Source organism: Eretmochelys imbricata, chromosome 10, assembly GCF_965152235.1.
Source record: "Eretmochelys imbricata isolate rEreImb1 chromosome 10, rEreImb1.hap1, whole genome shotgun sequence".
NCBI lineage: Eukaryota > Metazoa > Chordata > Testudines > Cheloniidae > Eretmochelys > Eretmochelys imbricata.
This window is the reverse complement of record NC_135581.1, coordinates 38,556,571-38,580,851: the sequence shown is the minus strand read 5'-3', so window position 1 is coordinate 38,580,851 and position 24,281 is coordinate 38,556,571. Positions and strand designations below refer to the sequence as shown.

The 24,281-nt window shown below is 45.2% G+C and overlaps 1 protein-coding gene across 2 annotated transcripts in view; it reads right to left on the bottom strand.

The window, feature by feature from the left end:
• Positions 1-21,269, bottom strand: part of MAPK8IP3 (mitogen-activated protein kinase 8 interacting protein 3) — a 153,922-nt gene extending 132,653 nt beyond the window's left edge. For both annotated transcript variants that reach the window (XM_077827872.1, XM_077827873.1), the window contains exon 1: positions 20,952-21,269. In XM_077827872.1, the coding sequence (XP_077683998.1) occupies positions 20,952-21,269 (318 nt within the window). The remainder of the gene's footprint in view (positions 1-20,951) is intronic.
• Positions 21,270-24,281: the final 3,012 nt, after the last annotated feature.

Sequence of the window (24,281 nt, the reverse complement as noted above, 5' to 3'; positions counted from 1 at the left end):
CTCTCATAGTTTTTACTCCATTAACTTCCATGGAGTTACTTCGATTTACATCAGCCAGAGGAAATTCAGACCTACTTACTGTTTCTGCTGTGACAGCTAACACACATAATATAAAGCACATAATATAACATTCCCTGCACTCATTTAAACAGATATACTCTCCACTCTTCCCCGTCTACTTCTCTCTTCCAAAACCCCAATCTGATGAACAGACTAGGCTTGGAGATGCCTCCCTAACCAAAAGATCTTCCAAGACAGGATTTGATGCCAGGAAATTTAACTATGCAGTCAAACCAACCCTCCTGACAGTATTAGAAACTACCAGATGTGACGGGTTCCCCCCAGGGTGCTACGTGGAACTGGAGTGCCACTGAGCCCTCTAACCCACTAGCATGGGCTCCTTCTCACACAATGTTGCTGTGACAAGTTGCAAAGCCCTCCAAGCTTGCACTTTCACCAGAATTCACACAGGTAGGGACACACCCAGCTTCCCAGCCCAGGACCCCAGAGCAGTACCATCCTGCTCTGGTCAAATCTGGCCAGTATTGGGGTTTAATACCCAGTCTGCCTCTCCCTCAATGTGAAGAGAACAACGCACACTTGTGGTAACCAAGCAGAGATTTTCCCCAAGCACTCCAGGCAAAGCTTACTGGTTTACATTAAAATATAAAATAAGTTTATTAACTACAAAAGGATAGATTAAGTGATTATAAGGGATAGCAAACAGATCAAAGCAGATTACCTAGCAAATAAACAAAAACACAATCTAAGCTTAATATACTGAAGAGATCGGATATCAGTAGCAAATTCTCATCCTGAGTGATAAAAAAGGCTGGCAGATTCTTAAGGCACAACACAAGCTGCTTTGGCTCTGTAGCGTGGGTTTTCCAGATTTCATACACAGGCTAGAAATCCCTCTAGCCTGGTACCATCACCTCTCACAGTTCAGTCCTTGATCCTCAGGTGTTTCCAGGTGTGTTATTGTAGGGAGAGTGAGGTCCCATCATGATGTCATTTCTCCCCTTTTATCTTCTTCCCACTTGCTGGGAAGTTCTTTTGCTGTGACCTGGGTCAAACAGTTCCCATTGTGTAATGCTATCTCTGAGAGGTTTCTGTTGTACACAGTTCCTGGGGTAATCCTTGTGCTTGTGCGCATTTCCTCACTAAGCCATTAACCTTGTTTGGCCTTTTTACTGTTGTACCTGAAAGGCTGCTTGTGGGTGTTTTCAACCTCACAACATGTTTCAGTAACACATACGTAGCCAAACTTCATAACTTCACATACAGTGATAGCACATACAATCCAACAAGATATTAATGTCTAGAAGATCAAGACTTTTAGAATGATACCTCACAAGGCACACTTTGTGCAAAACATATCCTAATTACTTGACATTGGTGAATACTGGGGTGCCAGGGTGTCACATTAGGGATGGGAGAAATTCACTTTTCTGGGAATGTTTCCAACTAAACATTCACTATCAGAATCTGTTGGATGCTGAATCCATATCAACGCCCCAGCATGTGGGACCACAAGAGGGCACAGCTTGGCACCGCTAGCACACTTCACAATATTTGTACTTCTTTGAGCGGGGGGGGGAGTTCAAAAACCCAAACACCTTTGGATTAACTGGAATCATACCCAACTGGGTATTCACCACTTTGCTACAAACTATACTAGTTTAATTCATGCTTGGTTGTGTTTTTCTGAAGTAACAGATGAAGGACTGGAGGGATAGAAAGGAATAGGATCATTCCATCTTTGGGGTTTACTGAGTCCAGCCTGACCTGTTGACAGCGAGATGTCAATTTATTGCCAGTGTGGCTAAACTTTGCTCAGTATCTAACACTTTTAAAATGCATGTAACCATTAGCAACCACTGTGTGTCAGTGTACAACAAACGGAAATAAACCCTCTGTAATTCACACAAGTAATAAAAGCTTCCACCTCTCTTAAACCCTACAACTTAAAGCGCTATGAAAATGTTCACTGTGAAAACTGGAGTACGAGCTCAATATACTAGCGCAGCAATTCTCAAACTGTGGTTGGAAACACCTATGCTAATGGTAGGCATAAAAACAAACAAACAGTTACCTACTTTTCGTAACTGTCGTCCATGCTAGGTTCATGCACACTCACATGCACAGCTGCCTGAGATTTTTGCCTTAGTGTATCCATAGGGCCGGTTCTGGTGCCCCCTGGAGTGCCGCACTCATGCGCCGGTATGAGGCGCTGCCAGATCTGCACCCTTTCAGATCTTTCTTGCCATCAACTCTGAAGCAGGGAAGCAGGATGGGTCATGGAATGGACGTGAGCAACACATCTTGAAGAACAACCATTGCGAAAGGTAGGTAACCATTTTTTCTTCTTCGAGTGCTTGCTCATGTCCATTCCATGCTAGGTGACTCACAAGCAGTATCCCGTGGAGGTGGACTTGGAGTTCACAGACCTGCTGATTGCAACACTGCTCTGCTGAAGCTGGCATGCTGCGCATGCTGGGTGATGGCATAATGGGACATGAAGGTATGGACTGAGGACCAAGTAGCGGCTCTGCAGATGTCTTGAATCGGCATCTGCGTGAAGAAGGTTGCAGATGAGGCCTGTGCTCTGGTGGAATGGGTGGTTACAATTGCTGGCAGTGACACTTTTGCTTGTTCATAGCAGAACCTGATGCAGGAGATTCTGAGAAGAAACCAGCCAACCTTTTATCCTCTCCGCCACTGCAATGAAGAGCTGTGTCGACTTATGGAAGGGTTTGGTTCTTTCAATGTAGAAGGCCAGGGCCTGCCTAACATCTAGAGTATGCAACCTGCGCGCCTTGCTGGATTTGTGACATTTTGGAAAGAACACCAGAAGAAATATGTCCTGATTAGTGTGGAACTGTGACACCACCTTTGGTAAGAAGGCTGGGTGGGGCTACAGCTAGACCTTGTTCTTGTAGAACACCGTACAGCGGAGTTCGGCTCTAAGTTCAGAGACTCCTCAGGCTGAAGTAATTGCCATCAGGAAAGAGACCTTCCATGAGAGGAGCAGCAGCAAACAGAAGCTAACGGCTTGAAAGGGAGGGACCCAGGAGCTTTGACAGCACCAGGTTCAGGTCCCAAGGTGCGATAGGGTCACAAACTTGAGGATAAGTCTCTCCAGACCTTTTAGGAACCTGACTGTCATGTCATGAGAGAAGACGGATCTACCCTGGACCAGAGGGTGGAAGGCTGAGATAGCCTCTAAGTGAACTTTAATTGACAAGAGGGCCAGGCCTTGGTGCTTGAGATGTAGCAGGTAGTCCAAGAAAGAAGGAGAAAAGGTTCTGGTCCGAGGCCAAATATGTAAAGCACTTCCATTTGGCTAGGTAGGTCGCCCTGGTGGAGGGCTTTCTGATACTGATCAGGACTTGTTGAACTTGCGCTGAGCATGCTTGTTCCTCCAAATTAAGCCATGCAGCAGCCACACCATTAGGTGCAGGGACACTAGGTTCGGGTGCAGCAGATGGCCGGGGTTCTATGAGAGTAAGTCTGGCCAGAGCGGAAGCTCTAACAGCATGCCAAACCAGTGAGGCGCAGCCTCGCCGGAGCTATCAGGATTACCTTTGCCCTGTCTGCTGGATCTTCAAGAGGACTTTGTGAACCAGTGGTATCAGTAGAAAGGCATATAGTAGTGTCCCTATCCACTGAAGTAAGAAGGCATCGGATAGGGAACCTCTGGTAAGCCCACAAATAGAGCAGAACTGGTGACGCTTCCTGTTCTGCCTGAACGCAAACAGGTCCACCTGGGGAGTCCCCCACCTCTGGAAGATCACACTGACCACCATCTCTCAGTGGAGTGACCACTTGTGGCGAGATGCGAAGGACCTGCTTAGAAGATCCGTTAGCGCAGCAGTCCCCAAACTTTTGGGCGTCATGCCCCCTGCTTACCCCTGTCCACGGAGCTGGGGACACAGGAGCGGGGACACGACTTGGGGCAAGAGAGGGTGGGGACATGGACAGGGGTAAAGAGGCCACAGCTGGGGGTGGGTCTGGGGCCGGGAGCGGGTCTGGGGCCGGGAGCAGGGCCGGGGAGGGAGCAGTCGGGCCCTCCCCCTCATAGCCTCAGCCCCAGGCCAGGAACAGAGCCATGGCCCGGGCCAAGGCTGGAGGCAGGGGTGGGGGACGGAGACTCAGCCATGCCGCAGTGGTGGCAGGCAACCGGGCCCCTGGCCAGGTGCGGAGCCGCAACAAGGCTGGGGATGTGTCCAGGTGGGAGGGCCAGTGGCACTAGTGCAGCTGCAGTGCTGTGACTTCTTGTCCATGCAACCAAATCACCAGGCATGGGGCTACGGCTGGGTAACAACAACAACAATAATAATACAAAGGGTGTGTGTGTGTCTGTGTGTGAGAGACAGTACATATACAACTGTAGGTAAATAATTTTCAAAGTGTGATTTTTAAGTTGATGGTATCACTTTACAATCCCAACCACAAACAAAGCAAAATAAGAACATTCTGACTGAGAGCAACCAGCAAGGTAAATCTGATCACACTTTGCACTTCAACTTGCAGAGTGTCTAGAAGAGAGACACACAAATGATGAAAGGTTTAGAAAACATGATGGATGAGGAAAGATTAAAAAAACTGGGCATGTTTAGTCTTGAGAAAAGAAGACTGAGGGGAGACCTGATAACACTCTTCAAACAATTGTTATAAAGAGGAAAGTGATCAATTGTTCTCCATATCCACTGAAGGCAGGACAAATAGTAGTCAGGTAGATTTAGGAAACACTTTCTAACTACAAGGATCATAGGTGCTGAATCCGTGGGTGCTCAGGGACTGGAGCAGCCACGGGAAAAAAAAAAAAAAACACCCACCAATCAGCTCCTCCCCCACCCCCGCCTCCCTCCCACCCACCAGCAGCCCTGCTGATCAGCTCGTTCCCCTCTCCCCCTCAGTGCCTTCCACCCAGCACTGATCAGCTGTTCAGCGGCAGGCAGGAGGTGCTGGGAGAGAGGAGGAGGAGCAGGGGCAAGAAGAGGTGGAAGGGCAGGGCGCACTCAGGAGAGGGGGCAAAAGGGGCGGGAAGAGTGGCACGGGAAGAGGAAGAGTGGGGGCGGGGCAGGGGTTGAGTGCCGCCAGGGAAATCAGAAAGTCAGCACTTGTGACAAGGATAATTCAGCTCTGAAACAGGTTACTTAGGTTCTGGAATCCCCATCATTGGTGGTTTTTAAGAACAGGTTAGACAACCCCCTGTCAGGAATGGTCTTGGTATATTTGGTCCTACCTCAGCACAGAGGGCCATCCCTTTGCAGCCCTACATTTCTATGATCCTACAGCACTGTCAATATAAGAATTTCAAAGCTTTTTACAAAGTATTAATTAAACCTCAGAACTCTCCTGAGAAATAGCCATGTCATTATCTATATTTTACAGATCAGAAAATTAAAACAAAGTGGCTAATTGATTTGTCCAAGATCATAAAGAAAGTTGGTGGCAGAACCAGAAAAATAATTCAGATTCCTTCACCCCCAATCCTGTGCTTTTAAACACTAGCAGCCTTTCTGAAGATCTTCAAAAGGTCAGACTGCACATTAGCTGCAGTTATTTTCTCATTGCAAATCAAAGTTAAATGAGTAAGTATCTCAGATCTCTAGACTCCAATCTGCAAGCTCCCCTCATTTTTCTACTTTACCAAACAAGAGTAGTAGGACTGTGCATGTAAATCTCCTGCAGATTTAAAATGCTTAAAAGAAAGTTGCTTATAATGCAGTCAAGCCATCCATATCTCACTCCCACATGAGCCTCAGACTCTACATGAATTATTAGACCTACCCAGACTCTTCAGACTCTTTCATCAGACTCTTCTAGTAAGTCAGTTAAATTAGTGTCTTGGAATAAAAAGGTAATTTCTTAACTGGAGAATTTGCTATGGTTTTAAGATTCGCCCTGTCAACAGTCAACGTTATAGTCTTGTAAATTTTAAAAACTTGAGGTGATAACTGAATATCTATTTCGTTTTCCTGGGTATGTAGCAACCTTAATGTTCTGCATTGTAACTTTTAAATATTGGGTGAATTTAGCCTTCATTAAGGTCCTGAGCCAACACAAATCTTAATCGAAAACATAATTTCAAGCATATCAATAGTCCCACTGAAGTCAATGGAATTGCTGATGTGCTTGAAGTTAAGAACACACTTACATGCTTAGCTGGGTCATGACTTAAAGCCAGGGGACAACCACACTAGCCAGAGCCAGACATAGCGTAACCAGGTAGAGGGGCAAGCTTTCCCTCAGAACTTCGCCAACGTCTTTTTGATCATGGCTGGTAGTGCTCCCTTCTAGTCTAGTCTTGACACCTCACACCACTCTGCCAGTGCACTTCAATCTGGAGTTCACCTGAGCAAAGAGTGACAATTATGTTCAGCTGGGGGGGGGGGGGTCCCAGAGCTCGGACTCCAGCCTGAGCCCTATCATCTACTCAGCAATTTTACAGCCCCACAGCCCAAGTCCCGCAAGCGGACCTGGGCCAGCTATGGGTGTTTAATTGCTATAGATATACTCCGAAGGTGAAAAACTAATGAACCCACCCACACATTTTCCACATGGGTTATAATAGTGGAGGAATTCCAAGGCTCATACAAGAAAAGAACAGGAAGAGGCCTGCTGGGACAGTCACTCTCTTCTCCCCTTATCTATTTCTCTCAATCCCTTTTTCCACCCCTTTCAGCAAACATCTCAATCTCCCTTTTCTGCAAAAAGGAATTTATAATATAAGAAATATGTGGCATGTACTGTTATACTGTGCCCTAACATTTCAAGTCCAACAGAAAAACAGCTCAGTAATTGCACAGCTCTTGCAAGAAACAACCCTAAGATTACTGGGCAACTGCAAGGTACTCTGATCAAATCCAATAGAGCTTTTCTTCTGAGATTCCCAGCAGGTGTAGCTATCTATTTCTGCTACAATATCAGCTCTTACAGAGCAGGAGTTTAGGGTCATAGCTTTCCCTTGTTATTACAGACACATCCACCTTCTCTGCCAGAGAAACATCATATGACTCCAGAACTAGGCAACTGAGTTTTAATCCAAATTCAGGTAACTGAAACTGAGAGAACACAAGAAACATTAGAAAATCTACCATCTATACCCAGGAGAAAGTGGAGGACATTTTACTAACTAAGGAACAGCCCCACAGGACTTTAGTGATACTATTAAGTTTAACAACAGCTAATATAACTGAAATGGAAAGTGAAGATAGACAGCATCAGGTTAAAAATAAAATACCTCAAATATGGGGATTCATGGAAGAGCCTAAGAAGAAAAAAAACTCCTTAATGTATCAGCCTCTTCACAGCATTTAATAAACCTTACATCTATACTCCATACAGGATTAGCTCTGAATCATAGGCATAGTTTGACTTCTATATTTGTGGGGCAGCGCCAGTCAGGCCAATGGGGCCATGCGTGGAGGGGCAAATTCCATGCCTGCCCACAGGGGTGCCATTTCAGATTTTTTGGAGGGTGGAGGGGCAACTTTAACCATGATTCCAGGGTCTACTTGGAAAACTGAAAACTCTAGGTTTTTTTTGACAGGTTTCAGAGTAACAGCCGTGTTAGTCTGTATTCGCAAAAAGAAAAGGAGTACTTGTGGCACCTTAGAGACTAACCAATTTATTTGAGCATGAGCTTAGCTTAGCTCATGCTCAAATAAATTGGTTAGTCTCTAAGGTGCCACAAGTACTCCTTTTCTTTTTGCTTTCTAGGTTTTTTGCAGATAATAACTTAGAAATCTCTGACAGGAGCATTGTATCTAGTTCCTATATCAAGAAAGAAAATTAAATAAATATTAGACCCATTCAGCTCTAATACTAACATGTTCTGACATCTTGTGGCAAGTCACTTAAGGGCCACTGGTTAGGTTTAAAATTGTAATGTACATTCTTACTCAGATACTCTTACTAAAGTCAGAAGGGATCATCATGATCATCTAGTCTGACCTCCTGCACGTTGCAGGCCACAGAACCTCTCCCACCGACTCCTGTAATAAACCCCAAACCTCTGGCTGACTTACTGATGTGGTTTAAAGACTTCAGGTTACAGAGAATCCACCATTCACTCTCGTTCAAACCAGCAAGTGACTCGTGCCCCATGCTGTAGAGGAAGATGAAAAATCCCTAAGGTCTCTGCCAATCTAACCCAGGAGAAAATTCCTTCCCAAGTCAAAATATGGTGATCAGTTAGACCCTGAGCATATGGGCAAGACCCACCAGCCAGATACCTGGGCAAGAATTCTCTGTCGTAACTCACAGTCCTCCCCATCTAGCGTCTTGTCTCCAGCTGTTGGGGATTTTTGCCACAGAAAGACACCATTGGGCCACACATCATTGTAGGCAGTCCTGTCATACCATCTTCTCCATAAACTTATCAAGCTCAATCTTGAAGCCAGTTAGGTTTTTTGCCCCCACTGCTCCCCTTGAAAGGCTGCTCCAGAACTTCACTTCTCTGATGGTTAGAAACTTTCACCTAATTTCAAGTTAAACTTGTGGATGGCCAGTTTATATCCATTTGTTCTGGGGTCCACATTGGTGCTTAACTTAAATAACACCTCTCCCTTCCTGGTATTTCTCCCTCCCCTGATGTATTCATAGAGACCAATCATATCTCCCTCAGCCTTCTTTGGTTAGGCCAAACAAGCCAAGTTCATTGAGTCTCCTCTCATAAGGTAGGTTTTCCAATCCTTGGATCATCCTCATACCCCTTCTCTGCACCTGTTTCAGTTTAAAATCATCTTTCTTAAACATGGGAGATCAGAACTGCACACAGTACTCCAGATGAGGTCTCACCAGTGCCTTGTATAATAGTACACCTCTACCCCGATATAACGCGGTCCTCGGGAACCAAAAAATTGACTGTCTTATAGGTGAGACTACGTTATATTGGGGTAGAGAGAGGAACCCACTCCCTGTCCCAGCTCACCTCTGCTCCGCCTCCGCCTCCTCTCCTGAGCGCGCCACCGCCGCACCACTTCTCCCTGCCTCCCTCCCTTCCAGGCTTGCCGTGCCAATCAGCTGTTTGGCACAGGAAGCCTGGACAGAAGGGAGGCGGGGGGAGAAGCAGAGCGGTGGCAGCGCGCTCAGGGGAGGAGGCAGAGCGAAGGTGAGCTGGAGCAGGGAGCAGTTCCTCTGCGCCCTCTCCCCCCACCCCCCCAGTTACTTGCTGCAGCCCTCCCTGCACCCCCCCCCACCCCAGCTCACCTCCGCTCCGCCTCTTCCCCTGAGTGTGCCGCCACCACTCCACTTCTCCCCCCTCCAAGGTTTGCCACAAATCAGCTCTTTGGCGTGGCAAGCCTGGGAGGGAGGGAGAGGGGAGAAGCAGAGTGCTTGTGGGAGGAGGCAGAGTGGAGGTGAGCTGGGGCGGGGGGGCTGCAGCAAGTAAGGGGGGGGCGTAGAGGAAGCGCTTGTGGTAACACGAATTTGTGATTTTAAACACGCATTTAACACTAATTCAGACATAATGAGAGGGGCTGCTCCCCGGAGCGCTGCTTTACCGCATTATATCCGAATTCGTGTTATATCGGACCGCATTATATCGGGGTAGAGGTTTACTAACACTTCCCTATCTCTACTGGAAATACGTCGCCTGATGCACCCCAGGACCACATTAGCCTTTTTTCACAGACACATCACATTGATGGCTCATAGTCATCCTCTAACCAACAAATATACCCTGCTCTTTCTCCTCCTATGTCACTTCCAACTATTATGTCCCCAGATTATAGCAAAAATTCTTCTTGTTAGTCCCTAAGTGCATGACCTTGCACTTTGCACTATTAAATATCATCCCATTTCTATTACTCCAATTTACAAGGTCCTCCAGATCTTCTTGTACAATATTCCAGTCCTCCTCTGTATTGGCAATACCTCCCAACTTTGTGTCATCTGCAAATTTTATTACCACACTCCCACTTTTTGTGCCAAGGTCAGTAACAAAAATGCTAAATAAGACTAGTCCCAAGATTGATCCCGGAGGAACTCCACTAATAACCTCCCTCTAGTTCAGTAGCTCTCAACTTATTATACCTTGTGGGATGCATATGCAGTTCACAATGTGTTACCTGGACCACAGGGGCTGGGACCCCAGACCCCGTGGGGCTGTCCAGCAGTGCCCCAACCCTGGACCCCAATCACGCCCTCCACTGCGTGGCTGCCCCGGACCCCAGCCCACCCGGGATCCCCCCCACGCAGCTGGAGCTTGCGGGGCAGGCCAGGAGCCCTAAACCCCACGGGGCCAGCCAGGAGCCTCGGACTCTGGACCCCTGCCACGCGGGGCTGGCCAGATGCCCCAAACCCGGACCACCACCGCACGGCTGCTCCGGCCCCAGAGCTCATGGGGCCAGGCAGCTGCCCCTGACCCCCTACCCTTCGGGGCCAGCCCAGAGCTCCAGACCCGCAACCCCATGGGGACAGTCCCAACCCCAGACTCACACCACATGGGGCAGCCCAGCAGCCTAGACCCCTCCTCACCAGGCAGCCAGGAACCTGGCATGCGGGCAGCCTTTAGCACACAGCTGAGCTGGGTGCTAATTGGGCTGCACGTGGGCCAGGGCAGAGAACCACTGCTCTAGCCTCACAGTTCACCTTTCAGTATTACCTATTGTAGTCTCCCCTTTACCCAGTTCCCTATCCACCTTTCAGTTCCCATATTAATCCCCATTTTCACCAATTTAACTAATAATTTCTTTTGTGGAACTGTATCAAATGCCTTACTGATATCCAGGTAAATTAGATCTATTGTACTTCTTTTGTCTAAAAAAATCAGTTATCGTCTCAATGAAACGTATTAGTAACTTTGTAGATTTTTCTACAATTGTTTCAATTGTTGTATTCAAGAGGTAGTAACAATTACTTTCTGTCATTTAGGCTACTTACTTTTTGCAGGTTTCAGAGTAACAGCCGTGTTAGTCTGTATTCGCAAAAAGAAAAGGAGTACTTGTGGCACCTTAGAGACTAACCAATTTATTTGAGCATGAGCTTTCGTGAGCTACAGCTCACTTCATCGGATGCATACCGTGGAAACTGCAGCAGATATTATATACACACAGAGATCATGAAACAATACCTCCTCCCACCCCACTGTCCTGCTGGTAATAGCTTATCTAAAGTGATCATCAAGTTGGGCCATTTCCAGCACAAATCCAGGTTTTCTCACCCTCCACCCCCCTACACACAAACTCACTCTCCTGCTGGTAATAGCCCATCCAAAGTGACAACTCTCTTCACAATGTGCATGATAATCAAGGTGGGCCATTTCCTGCACAAATCCAGGTTCTCTCACCCCTTCACCCCCCTCCAAAAAACACACACACAAACTCACTCTCCTGCTGGTAAAAGCTCATCCAAAGTGACCACTCTCCCTACAATGTGCATGGTAATCAAGGTGGGCCATGTCCAGCACAAATCCAGGCTCTCTCACCCCCCCTTCACCCCCCCCCCCCCGGGAACACACACACACACACACAAACTCACTCTCCTGCTGGCAATAGCTCATCCAAACTGACCACTCTCCAAGTTTAAATCCAAGTTTAACCAGAACGTCTGGGGGGGAGGGGTAGGAAAAAACAAGAGGAAATAGGCTACCTTGCATAATGACTTAGCCCTCCCAGTCTCTATTTAAGCCTGAATTAATAGTGTCCAATTTGCAAATGAATTCCAATTCAGCAGTTTCTCGCTGGAGTCTGGATTTGAAGTTTTTTTGTTTTAAGATAGCAACCTTCATGTCTGTGATTGCGTGACCAGAGAGATTGAAGTGTTCTCCGACTGGTTTATGAATGTTATAATTCTTGACATCTGATTTGTGTCCATTTATTCTTTTACGTAGAGACTGTCCAGTTTGACAAATGTAAATGGCAGAGGGGCATTGCTGGCACATGATGGCATATATCACATTGGGGGGTGAGGGGGTGAGAGAACCTGGATTTGTGCAGGAAATGGCCCACCTTGATTATCATGCACATTGTGAAGAGAGTTGTCACTTTGGATGGGCTATTACCAGCAGGAGAGTGAGTTTGTGTGTAGGGGGGTGGAGGGTGAGAAAACATGGATTTGTGCTGGAAATGGCCCAACTTGATGATCACTTTAGATAAGCTATTACCAGCAGTACAGTGGGGTGGGAGGAGGTATTGTTTCATGATCTCTGTGTGTATATAATATCTGCTGCAGTTTCCACGGTATGCATCCGATGAAGTGAGCTGTAGCTCACGAAAGCTCATGCTCAAATAAATTGGTTAGTCTCTAAGGTGCCACAAGTACTCCTTTTCTTTTTACTTTTTGCAGTTCACCAAGCTTGGAACAGATCATTTAACTTTAGGAAAAAGAAAAGGAGTACCTGTGGCACCTTAGAGACTAACAAGTTTATTTGAGCATAAGCTTTTGTGAGCTACAGCTCACTTCATCAGCCCTTTCTTATCTTAATCACCTGTTAATCACTCTGTTTATAAAAAAAATTCTGACTCCCTGTCTCAGAAGCACAAGCTGGTAGCAGCATGTGTCCTGTCTTCTCTGCAGAACTCATTACGTTGCATACTCAGGCTGCCTGCCTGAGGCTTGCAGTTTTGGGAGACAATGCCCCCCATGCCCTTCCATCAAACTCCAATGTCCTGAATGCTTTTTTCTACCTGATATCACTTATCCACTTAGAGATTTCTCAGACACATACACACACAGTTCAAAAACACTTCCCCCTGACCCATTTTAGCTTTCATATTCTAAAACCAAAGCCAGTCAATTTCCGAAAGCAGAGTATCTGCAATGACCAAACCTACTTTTCACAACAGTAGACAGTTCTAAAACAAAAACCCCTATTCCTTTGCAAAACCATTCCATAGCCATCTCTTTCAGCTCCCTCCTAAAAACTAGCTTCTCCTACTCAACTACATCTTGAGGCCAGGTCAACGTGTAAAACTTCTGTCAATATATCTAAGGTATTCAGGGTGTGAAAAATCCATACTCCTGAGCACTGTAGCTATACTGACCTAACCCCTGCTGTAGATGCAGCTAGATCAATGGACCTAGCTACCATCTGACCCCCAACACTCAGGGAGGTGGTGTTCCTACAATGACAGAAAAATCCCTTTCATAACACTAGACTGTGTCTATAGTATGGGGTTATGCTGGCATTGCTACAATAGCGATGCTGCTGCTATAGTACCCGTAGTGTAGACATGGCCTACGTCTTGGAGTGGAGGAGGAGGAGGAGGAAACAGAACCACCAAGATGCAATATGACTCCTGAGTAATCTGTGATCTTCACTTTGTCCTTCCTCTGCACATCCCCTCTGCCCCAACACACACTCACACTCACTCTTTGGGTCTGTTTATGACCTTCATTTTGTGGGACACATTGACCATATTGTTAGATCTTTGGGGCAAGGACTATTTCTTTACTAGTTTTTGCAGGGCAGCCTGCACATGTTTGGATGCTTGACAAATCACAATGCCAGAACACAGAGGACTTGCTTGTTAGTTCAACAGAAAGAAAAGTTTAGATTTTTTTCCAGGGCTGCAGTTTTTCTTTTGCAGATTAAAGTATTCTGAAATTCCAGTGCCAGAGCTCTTTACAGTAGGAACACTATGGACCTGTCATCTCTGACACAATCCCCTTGGCCTGGGATTTTCAAAGGAGCCTGTTTATTATTATTATATTGTTAAGGTCTACAGTGTGCTAGAAGCAATCCACAAACAGTCCCCCCAAAGCAAACTATCATTACCCTGGTGTATTTATTATCATAAACAAAGGGAGTTGGTGCCAAAGCTCATTGAACGTCAGTGGGAACTGGGTGTCTACCTCCCTTTGGCTCTTTTGAAAATCTCAGCTTAAAGTTACTAGTTTTCATGGTGATGTTTCCCCATGGATTTGCAGAGAGGATTTCTCAAATGTTTGATTAAACTGTTTTAGAACCGATTTTAAAAACTAGAATAGGTGAGGAATGCCACTAAGGAATTCCCATACTAGGTACATAGGTTGGCTCTACAAAGAGGATAATCTGGTTCATACAAATAATGAAGAATTTCACCACAGCAACATCCGAGTTGATGCTCTGTCAGACATTTTTTATGATAATTTTTTAAATTTTATTTGGCCAAATTCATTTCCAAAAGTACCATGGGACAAAGATTAAAGAATTAGAAAGCCTGCTACCTTCTTGGCCTTTCCTTATTATCTAGTCCCTCTCTCCAAACCAGAAAAATGATATGTCCCTGTTTCCTACATCTGGAATGCTCCAAAGATAACCTCGGAAAATTCACTCAGTAGTGAACAGATTGTTGTATTTCATCAAGAGAAGATGTCAGTGGAGCATATTTGGGGTTTACAGTGTGTCATATTTAGTTGTGTGTGTTGAGGGGTACCTGACTATGGCTTTCGTTTATTAATGCCTGGGAACATTGAACTGATTTTTACATAAAAGTAATTCCTCATATTATTTGAATTTTTAAGTTCAGATTTTTTTAAGTAATGGTAACAATCATAAATACTAATAAAAAGATTGACTTTAAAAATATTTGTATTTAGGATTCATGTAGATGGTCCTTCATTACCATAATCTGTGAACCTTCCACACACTTAAAAATAGACATTTGTACTCTGTTCCCAGACTGTAGGAAAAATAGCCTGATGGGTGTATGAGCTTTAGTTGTATTTGTCTGTACGTTTGAGCAGGTGTGTTGTGTCCATTATAAAACTCTTTGGCACTCACTAAGTCTACTCAGTATATCAGAAGAGTTGTTCCTGATTGATAGGAGGTATACATCTCCCCTCTGCCCCCCACCTAACCAGGGTGGAATATTCTGCCTCTGAGAGATTATCACTGCCCAGCCTAGGCAGTAGTAGACCAAGGCCCAGAGAGCAAACCAGGGTGTTCTGTGTTTAACAAGACATTACACTGTTGCCAAACTCAATTTAAGTCCCTATTTCTGTCCCACACATAAACCTCATCCAAGTTCTGCTAATTTTGTCCTCTCTGATCAAACAGTGCACAAACAAGGATATAAATAAAATCAAGTCAGGTATTTGAAACACATAATGGAGAGTTGGAGAGGGTAATATGTTGCTCCCAAGCTGCTTTAGACGATCTCTCCATTTACCTCAAGCTGACAGAAGAGAAAGAAGGAAAGGAAGCAATTTAAAGCTGCTTCTTCAGACACTCCTTAAGCCAGTAACCAGCCCCCACACCTGTCCTCACAGGGCAGGAGGGCATACCTTACTTTATTTACTTTCAGCTGAGTAATATCACTGCATCTTTTGAGGGAGAAGAGGAATTAATTTGATTGCTTTGTTTTTACCATGGATAAAGAAGAAAAAAGCAAAAAGTAACTGACATTAACGCAATACACAATCTGATCATAGAATATCAGGGTTGGAAGGGACCTCAGGAGGTCATCTAGTCCAACCCCCTGCTCAAAGACTAATCCCCAACTAAATCATCCCAGCCAGGGCTTTGTCAAGCCTGACCTTAAAAACCTCAAAAGAAGAAGATTCAACCATCTCCCTAGGTAATGCATTCCAGTGCTTCACCACCTCCTAGTGAAAAAGTTTTTCCCAATATCCAACCTAAACCTCCCCCACTGCAACTTGAGACCATTACTCCTTGTTCTGTCATCTGCTACCACTGAGAACAGTCTAGATCCATCCTATTTGGAACCCCCTTTCAGGTAGCTGAAAGCAGCTATCAAATCCCCCCTCATTCTTCTCTTCTGCAGACTAAACAATCCCAGTTCCCTCAGCCTCTCCTCATAAGTCATGTGTTCCAGTCCCCTGATGTTGGTATCAGTCACACTATTGACTCTATGTTTGTTATTGCTAAAGGAAATAGTTACTCCTCTTACTTGCCCACAACATAAGTCAGATGAAAGGGGAAAATGAAACATTTTACCTCCACTGAATATTTATTGAGGTCTGAATTTGAAATTGCAGGACTTCCAGGAAACCTTTTTGATTACATCCAGTATTGAATTTTAATCATAACTTGTGAAAACCTAGTGAGCTCTAAACCCAAATACAGTTCTGACTAGAGGGACAGATAGGAAGATACTATGTTAAATACCTGACCAACACTTGGAATTTTTTAGACCATCCCATCATAGCCACTCAGTCATACTCCTTTTTATTTCTGATTAGTTGAAAGGGCAGGTCACAAAATCTGCTTACGTTTGAAGTCTATAACAAGTCAGATGGAAAGTGTCGTAATTCAAAAATTTAACATTTATACATTCAGCAGGGAAAAAAAAAATCTAGTCTCAGAGAAATTTCTCAGTGTTTTCCAACAAATCTCCAGGATCAGTAGCCATCCTGTTTCAAGACTAAAAAGATTAAAAACAATAATGTTTAACAAAAGAACTCAAAAGACAACATAAACACAGAGATTGTGCTGCTCATTCTGTGGGTGAAATTCAATGCACCCATCTCTCCTATTCATCTTCACTCATGTCAATGCCTGCAACCAACAGGAGCGGGTGAATAGGGGTCTGAAGAATATAAAGGGAATGGCACTTAGTTATTAGTATAGTATGATGGGCCGAGTCTCTTTTTATATAGAGTCTGCCAGAATGTTTTTCGTCTTTTGTGGTATGAGATCACCACCAATCTGCAGAAATTTACATCAAGCAACTATTTCTGAGGTCAGATTGCAGGATGGGGCAAGAGTAAGTTCTTTCCTAGACTGTGAGATTCACATCACTGAGACAGAAAAAACCAAGACAATTAAGAAAAAAAGTCACAAGGGAGAGAAACAGATCTTTGAGTATACACCATAGCTACAATCTAATAGACAAACTTTTTTACTGTCTCCTAGATACCTTACAAGAAAATTAGAGTGTGGGGATAGGGGAGACAGTGTATAAAAGTGTCCCTCAACAGGGCAGGTAGAGCCATATTTCAAAAGGTATTTGGCCACCTACAAATGTTGATAGGAGCATAGTGGGACTTTCAAAAGCTGCCAACTTGCTTAGGCCCTTCTGAAAATTGCAGTAGGAGCCTATTTGTATCTTAAGGCACCTAAATATCTTTGAAAAGCTGACCTAAAGTAACCACTGGCCAGTCTCCAACAGGATTTAATGATACATTTATATTTTTCCCCACAAACATTTAGAAACAAACAACTGAGATATCATAAATCATCACACAAGAACAAAATAGTCAATTGTCAAAAAGTTTTTGTTTTTTTTAAAAAGAAAGAGGAGGATCGGGGAAATCCTAAATGGTGGCTCCCTAAAATTACAAAAACACATGCCTGAAAAGTAATATTTTTATTGGCTGTGGGAACTAGGAAGGAATGGTGGCCAGATGCTTAAGGGCAGTGAGTTCCACATATTAGTGGCAATCCCTGCAAAGGCCCAGTCAATCGCCATTCTAGACCCTTAAAAAGGCTGAGGGGATCAGAGCACAGAAACACACACAAGAAGTCAAGAGGAGGTCTCAAAGATAGTAGCTTCCAGCAGGCTATATTTTAAAATCAACTTGTTAACAGGTTCTAGGGCTAATAGAAGGGAAAATGTCACATCACAGGCCCACTCTGGAGCGGTCCTCACCAGCTCCAGTGTCAGATCGGACAGGGGCTTTGAAAGTAGAAGAAAACTTTGAGACTCCGATGGCTTGGCGAACACATGTTTCTGGTAGTGAATTAAAGGGCATGTAATGCAAAATACAAATGGCTGAATTTTCAGCAGGTATTTCAAGCCTGACTCCTAAAGTTAAAAGCAAAGGATTAAACTAATCCTTATTTAGCTAATGCAAACAAAACCTTTCAAATGTAGCAGCTTGAAAGTTTGATTAGGCAAGAAGCGAACTTTTCTGTTCAGAAATAAGGAGTCACAATTGCTGAGATTGCTCATTTAAAATCAAAATGGATTTTTTTGGTGGCAATTTTCCAGTGGATGCTGCTTATAGACCTTGAACTTCAGTCAAGAGAGCAGAGCATAAAAGCTTTTCACTGGAAAGTTAGACCTACCATTGATATGTGCCAGTCTGAGTTCTGTTCTATGGAGTTCAAGAGGCTTTAACCAGTGGTGCAAGGAAAAGATGGAGTTATGATACCCTCTCTTCTTTAAACATATTAGGAAACATTCTTGTTTTCCAAGCCCTCAGCTCCAATCACTTTTCTAGGGAGAAGACTTACACCCAACGAAGCTGGCCAACACTCTAAATCTCTGAAAGCAGGATGAAGTAGGGTGACCAGATGTCCCAATTTTATAGGGAAAGTCCCAATTTTGGGGTCTTTTTCTTATATAGGCTCCTATTACCCCCTACCCCGTCACAATTTTTCACATTTGCTGTCTGGTCACCCTAGGATGAAGTAACTCCATAATGATATAATTTTGATACTAATGCACACATTTTCCTTGAGCATGAGATACTTAAAGTTCACACCAAACTGTAAAATTAAGGGGGGGACATAGTTTAAAAAGATTAAAAGTGAAATAACATGAATGATCTAGTATATCTTTGTATGCAGTGCTGTAGCCATGTTGGTCTCAGGATATTAGAGACACAAGGTGGATGAGGTAATAACTTTTATTGGACCAAATCTGTGTGGCGTGAAAGCTTGTCTCTCTCACCAACAGAAGTTGGTCCAAAATGGTAAAAAATAAATCAACATGATCCTGGGTTAATTAAGGAACAATAATTTGACTGTTGGGGGGGTGGGGGGGAGGGAAGGGCTGATGCAACTGGATGGATTTCATTCCCTACAGTTCAGAGACTGCTGTTTTGAAAAGGCTCCACAAAGTGCTTGGATGAGCTGTAAAAGCGGAGGAGCCGCTCTTGGAATTAGTAGTGGCAGGAGCACAGGCAGCAAGAGGGAGATGTGGAACTGAGCTATTCTTTCCCTCCCAGGATCCTGTTGGGTCTTAGTGATCAAGGAATTTTGCTCCTCTTTCAGCCAGGTGATTGTGTCTCTCATGAGCTACTTCCAGGCTGTTCCCCATCAACTTAATTGCACTGCTCTAGACATGACTAAGATAAGAGTTTCAGAGTAGCAGCTTATTTTCAAATAAATTTGTTAGTCTCTAAGGTGCCACAAGTACTCCTTTTCTTTTTAAGATAAGAGTGCAACTGGCAGCCAGCAAACCTTACATTTTGGGTTGCAGAAGCCATGTTATTAAGGCCCAAAATGTAGGTCTGGTAAAAAATAAATTCTCAGAATTAGAGACCAATATCTTGAGAAAGTTGTTTTTATTCCAAATGAACAGCTTATTGTTTAGATTTAAAAGCATTTCCAAACATTACATCACTGTGTAGCCACTAGCCTAATGAAGTGACACGGACTACCATTGTTGAACCAAATTGAGTGAAGTATAAAAAGTAAACTGATTTTTTAAATTTCTTTGTTCTCATCAGAAACAAATATTAGCAGCATAGGTTCCAAGTGGTTTATTTTGTTATTTTTTAAAACTACATTCTTCAAATTCACGGAACCCCAGTTACTTTGTTTGTTAGTTTATTCTCTTCTTTCTTGCTTTTAAGTTGGCAACAATTATTTTAATAGCGAAGCTTCACCAAATGCTGACCTCTCGACTTCGTTTACTTTCATACTGATCTTCAATGGATCCTGCCTACTCACACAATACAATCCTAGATTCAGGGACAAAGGAAAAGACGATTGTCTGATTGATCTTATCTCACTTTAAAAATTAAGGTAAAAGTCTCCAGGATATGTTTGCAGGGAATGTAAGGTCACAGCTGTCAAGAACATTTATGGCTCTGGAACAATGCAATCAGGAGTATATCTAATCACAGCTAAGAGACAACACTTAAAAATACATGATGTATGCCACACATTGATAGCACCCTAGCTGTAGAACAAGGTGTTCTTGTCGAAAGATATTCCAGAATTATTAGGTCTTCCCACTGCATGTCAAACTTCTTTACAATCACCATTGCTTTTCCCTGTCCCGCCTTCACCCCCAAGTTTGTCCATATTGCATGCTAATGTGATGTGTGTGTGTGTATGGGGGGGGGGTGGAATCACTATTAGAGATTGGAATGAAAACACTTTGACCGTCTACATTTTACTTAAGAGAGATAGGAACCAGGGCCTGCCGATATAAGAGAAAAGATTTACTCCTGCCTTGCCTATGGCCAATCCACAGAACATTTCTGCCCCCTACAATGTAGGACTCACCCGATATGACTCAACAACAAGCCTACAGTTAAAAGACTGACAATATAACCAAATGATCAAGTTACCTCACCCTAAACCAAACCTCACAGCTGTCAATCCCTTTGAGTGGCTCAGGCAGGAAGTACTTGTGGCACCTTAGAGAGACTAACAAATTTATTTGAGCATAAGCTTTCCTGAGCTACAGCTAAAATCCATGGAGCTCCACTTCCATCACCGCACTCATTTACATTTGGCAGACACAGCACTGCCCCTACAACAAGCAACTTGAGCTCTTGGCTCCTCTTCTAACGTTTACAAACGAGAGTTCCCACGCTAGATGCAGCAATGACACTTTGCTACTGGTACCCGAACAAGCTAGATGCTTTTCTGCCATGGCACTGTGCTCCTCGGAAAGTAGCTGGCACCCATCCCCTCTTCTCCCATCCCAGCTGCACTGGAGCCGGAAAGGGAGTCCTAGGGTGGGAGGAGCAAACTGCCTGAGTCAGCCCCCAGCTGTGGGGTAAAGAATTCAGGGTACCCGGGGGTCCTTGGGGAAGGAGGTCGTAGCCGCGCCGGGGACGAGAGAGACCCTGGTTGCTGTCTCGGAGGGGGCCAGGCTGGCCCCCAGAGATGACCGGGTGCCGAGGATAAAGGAGGGGGGATCCAGCGGTGCGGGCTCCCTGGCTAGGGTGGCGCAGGCCTCTCCCAGCCCGATCCCTGGAGGCATCCCGCAGCGGCTGGCGCAGAGCCCGCCCCCGCTCCTAATGGATGGCCGGCGCGGCGCGGCCCGGCCCGGCCCGCAGGCGCTGGTCAAGCAGCGGCCCAGGCTCACCTCCTCTGCCTGCTTGCGCAGCGCCTTCTCGCGCTCGTACTGCGTGAGCAGCTGCTCGTTGTCCTCCCGCAGCAGCTCCAGCTCCACCTCATGCTCCTGGTTGTCGGTGAGCACCGAGTCCAGGTTCTCCAGCACAGTCACCACCAGCGGCATCAGCTCCTTCACCACCTCCTCGTCGTAGCAGCGGATGAGCCGCTCGAACTCGCGGTAGATGCTGTTGGCTAGGCCCGACACCCGCTCCGACATCACCGAGCCCGAGCAGTAATCGTCCCCCGGGTACCCCCCCACGCCGCCATCGTCCAGCTGGATCTCCAGCATCCTGCTGCCCGTCGGCCTGCCGGGCTCCAGGGAGAGCACCGCCGCCGAGGCACCTGCCGCTGCCGCCGAGCCTGCCTCCGCTTCCCCTTGGACGTTGAGGCTAAGGCTGCCGCCGGGCTGTGCCCATCCTCCTCTCCCTGCGCCAATGGGCACTCCCAGCGCCGCCTCCTACGTGCTGTGTCATCGCCAGCTCCCCACACGGGGGAGGGGACCGGGCCTCTCCGGCCGAGGCTACCCATAAGGAAGGCAACATAATCATACACTGAAGGGTTAAAAGTAAACTCCGCTCCATCCTCACTCTCCCTCCAAAACCCCCTACTCCACCCTTTTATGCAAGAAGACCTGCAGTAGTCCTGGTAACAACAATGATCCTGGGGTAGTTTTTACTAATGAAACGGGCCCCATCTGTTTAAGGAGTTAACCAAAAGGGACCCAGATAGTCTGTTTGTTAATTAGAAAGCTTCAAGGGGGGCAGGGGAAGGTTATTGCAGTAAATTAAATACTTACATGGTTCTCGATTTAAGGACTCACTATTTAGTATACTAGGTACTGTATAGCATATAGCAAAACCAGGGTCTCTGTCCCCAATCTCGGCAGACTGGATGAGTTTCATCTCTACTAGACAGACATTATCTTTGCATTTATGTCATTTGCACAACCGCCCATGCCCCCTCAAATATCTAGGTGCCAGCAGAGTCCAGTCTTGTAATACAACCCACAGGATACACTGAAGTCTACCTGAAACTAGATATTCAAGGCTTGGTGGGTTTCTTGCCTCAGGGGTACATTGAAGAGTTATCTAAACTCAAGGACTGCACACAAAATGCACAAGCTGGAGTAGTAACCTGCATGTTTGCTGCAAAGGTGCGACTAAGGGCTACAAAATGAGAGATCCCCACCATGAAGGCACCCTAACCATTTGATTGAGATGGACCCAATGCAGCATCTTGACCTGAACAGCAAAGCTGTATTATATGCTGGGATCCTGTTATCATGGTAAACTACATAAGCTCTGTGTTCGTGGCGAACCAGGGCACAGTACCCAGCCTGTCTGACTCACGAAAGACCTTCCCTGCCCCCCAGCCTCTGCTTGAACCAAAACCAATCAGAAGAAAGACTTACAAAAAGCAATGAAAAGGCAGTTGGAGACACACCTAAACCCCTGAGACAAGGGTGACAGGATTAAGGAAACTCCCCTAGTATCATTTGCATTGAAGATGGGACAGGGAGGCATGGAGAACAGAGATTCCAAGGCAAGAACTGCATGGAACTCTGGGACCAGAACAGCAGGGAAGCGCTGCATGATGGGGGATCTCTGCTCCAGATGTTAATGAACCCACACCTGCATACACGCAGCTCAGTAGTTATCAGACCAATTCTAGTAATAAATCCTTTATTGGTATCCAAAATAGTGAAGCTCCCTAATTGCATTGTGAACTCCCTCCAAGGAGCACCGTCCATAGCCAGGAATGATCAGATCTTATTGTCTAGCCTGAACAAAACAACTTTAGTATACTCCCTTGAGCCATCAGTTTACCCATAAATAAATCTAGTGTTCTCCCGTGAACCATTGTTGTTTCCCTATAAAAACCGCTACCCATGCTCAAGTAAGTGTTCTGATGCCTGAATCCAAAATCTGCATCAGTTGCATTGGGACTTCATCTTCTCCTGACTGATCGTGCTGGGGGCTCTGCCTGTCTCCAGCACTCCAGACCCTCAGCTACCACCACTGCCCGGGACCCCCAATTGATTCAAGCTTCACGGAGTGGTGAGAACCCAGCTCTCTCTCTCTCTCTCTCTCTCAGTATAGCCTTCTGAGCCCAACTTGTGTGATCAGTTACAGTTTTCTAAACCTGACTTTTATAATCAAATTTAAGTTAGATTTAATATTATAACTGTTTCGTTTGTTTGGCTCCCCTATGGTTATTATCTGGCAATAAATATCTTGGTTAAGCTGGTTGCTTCTCTCTCTCTCTCTCTTTCTCTCTCTCTCTCTCTCTCCCCCTCGTGGGTGTTCTTTGGCTTCCTCATTCGCTCTGCAGCAACACTCCTCATGCCTAAGCTAAAGACCCCTGCAGCGCCCAAAAATCCTGTGGTGTTTGCTCATCAAGTGGGTTACTACCAGAACAATTGTAACGTGAAAGTAGGGAGAGGGACATGCTGAACCTGGGACATATGAGGATGGCAGCTTGGAAGTGCTGCTTGACCCAGCCTGCTCAGGCGTGCTCTGTTCCGGTGCGGGGCCCATGACCTACGAGGGTGACAACTCGGAAATGCTGCTTGACCCAGCCTACTGAGTCCAGGGTCATATAAGGGGTCAGCTTGGGAGTGCTGATTAACGTCCATTGGGAGGGAACTTGCAGCAGGGAGAAGTACAGCTCCGTATGATAACACAATAACACAAGCCGTACATTGATAGAACTACAGACCTCCCTCACCCAGAAGAGTAACTCTGATAAATGAGCATACCCCAAAGTAATGGCCAAATCTGGTAACAGTATTATATGCTGGGATCCTGTTATCTTATGTTAAAGAATAAGGTAGCCTTACTGAAGCTCCAGTCTCATATTTTGGTCTTCACATTTTATCCCCGCTGAAATTCAAATCCAGTTCTTCACATCAATATTCTGGACATCAGAAGGAAGTTTTATCAAGGCAAACAGTCATTCCAGGTCTGGAATTATGCATTAAGTTACAGAACAGAGTGGCCCTTCTAAAGAAGAGAAATATATTCTGTGTAAATAAGTTTAAATGATATAAATTAGTTCGTTTTTACCTACTTTACACTTTTCAATGCGCCACATTCTAACAAATATGCAAGATATTTTATCTAAATTACCAATTACAACAAGGTTGGGAACAATCTTACTCCAGAGCAGAGAAATCAGGTGCAGCAACTGATCACTGCCTTCTCTTCTGTTTTCTCGACCCAACCAGGGCAGATTCACCTGATAACCCATCATATTCAGACGGAACCAGGAGTTAAGGTCAGGGAAAACCCTCAGTCCCTTC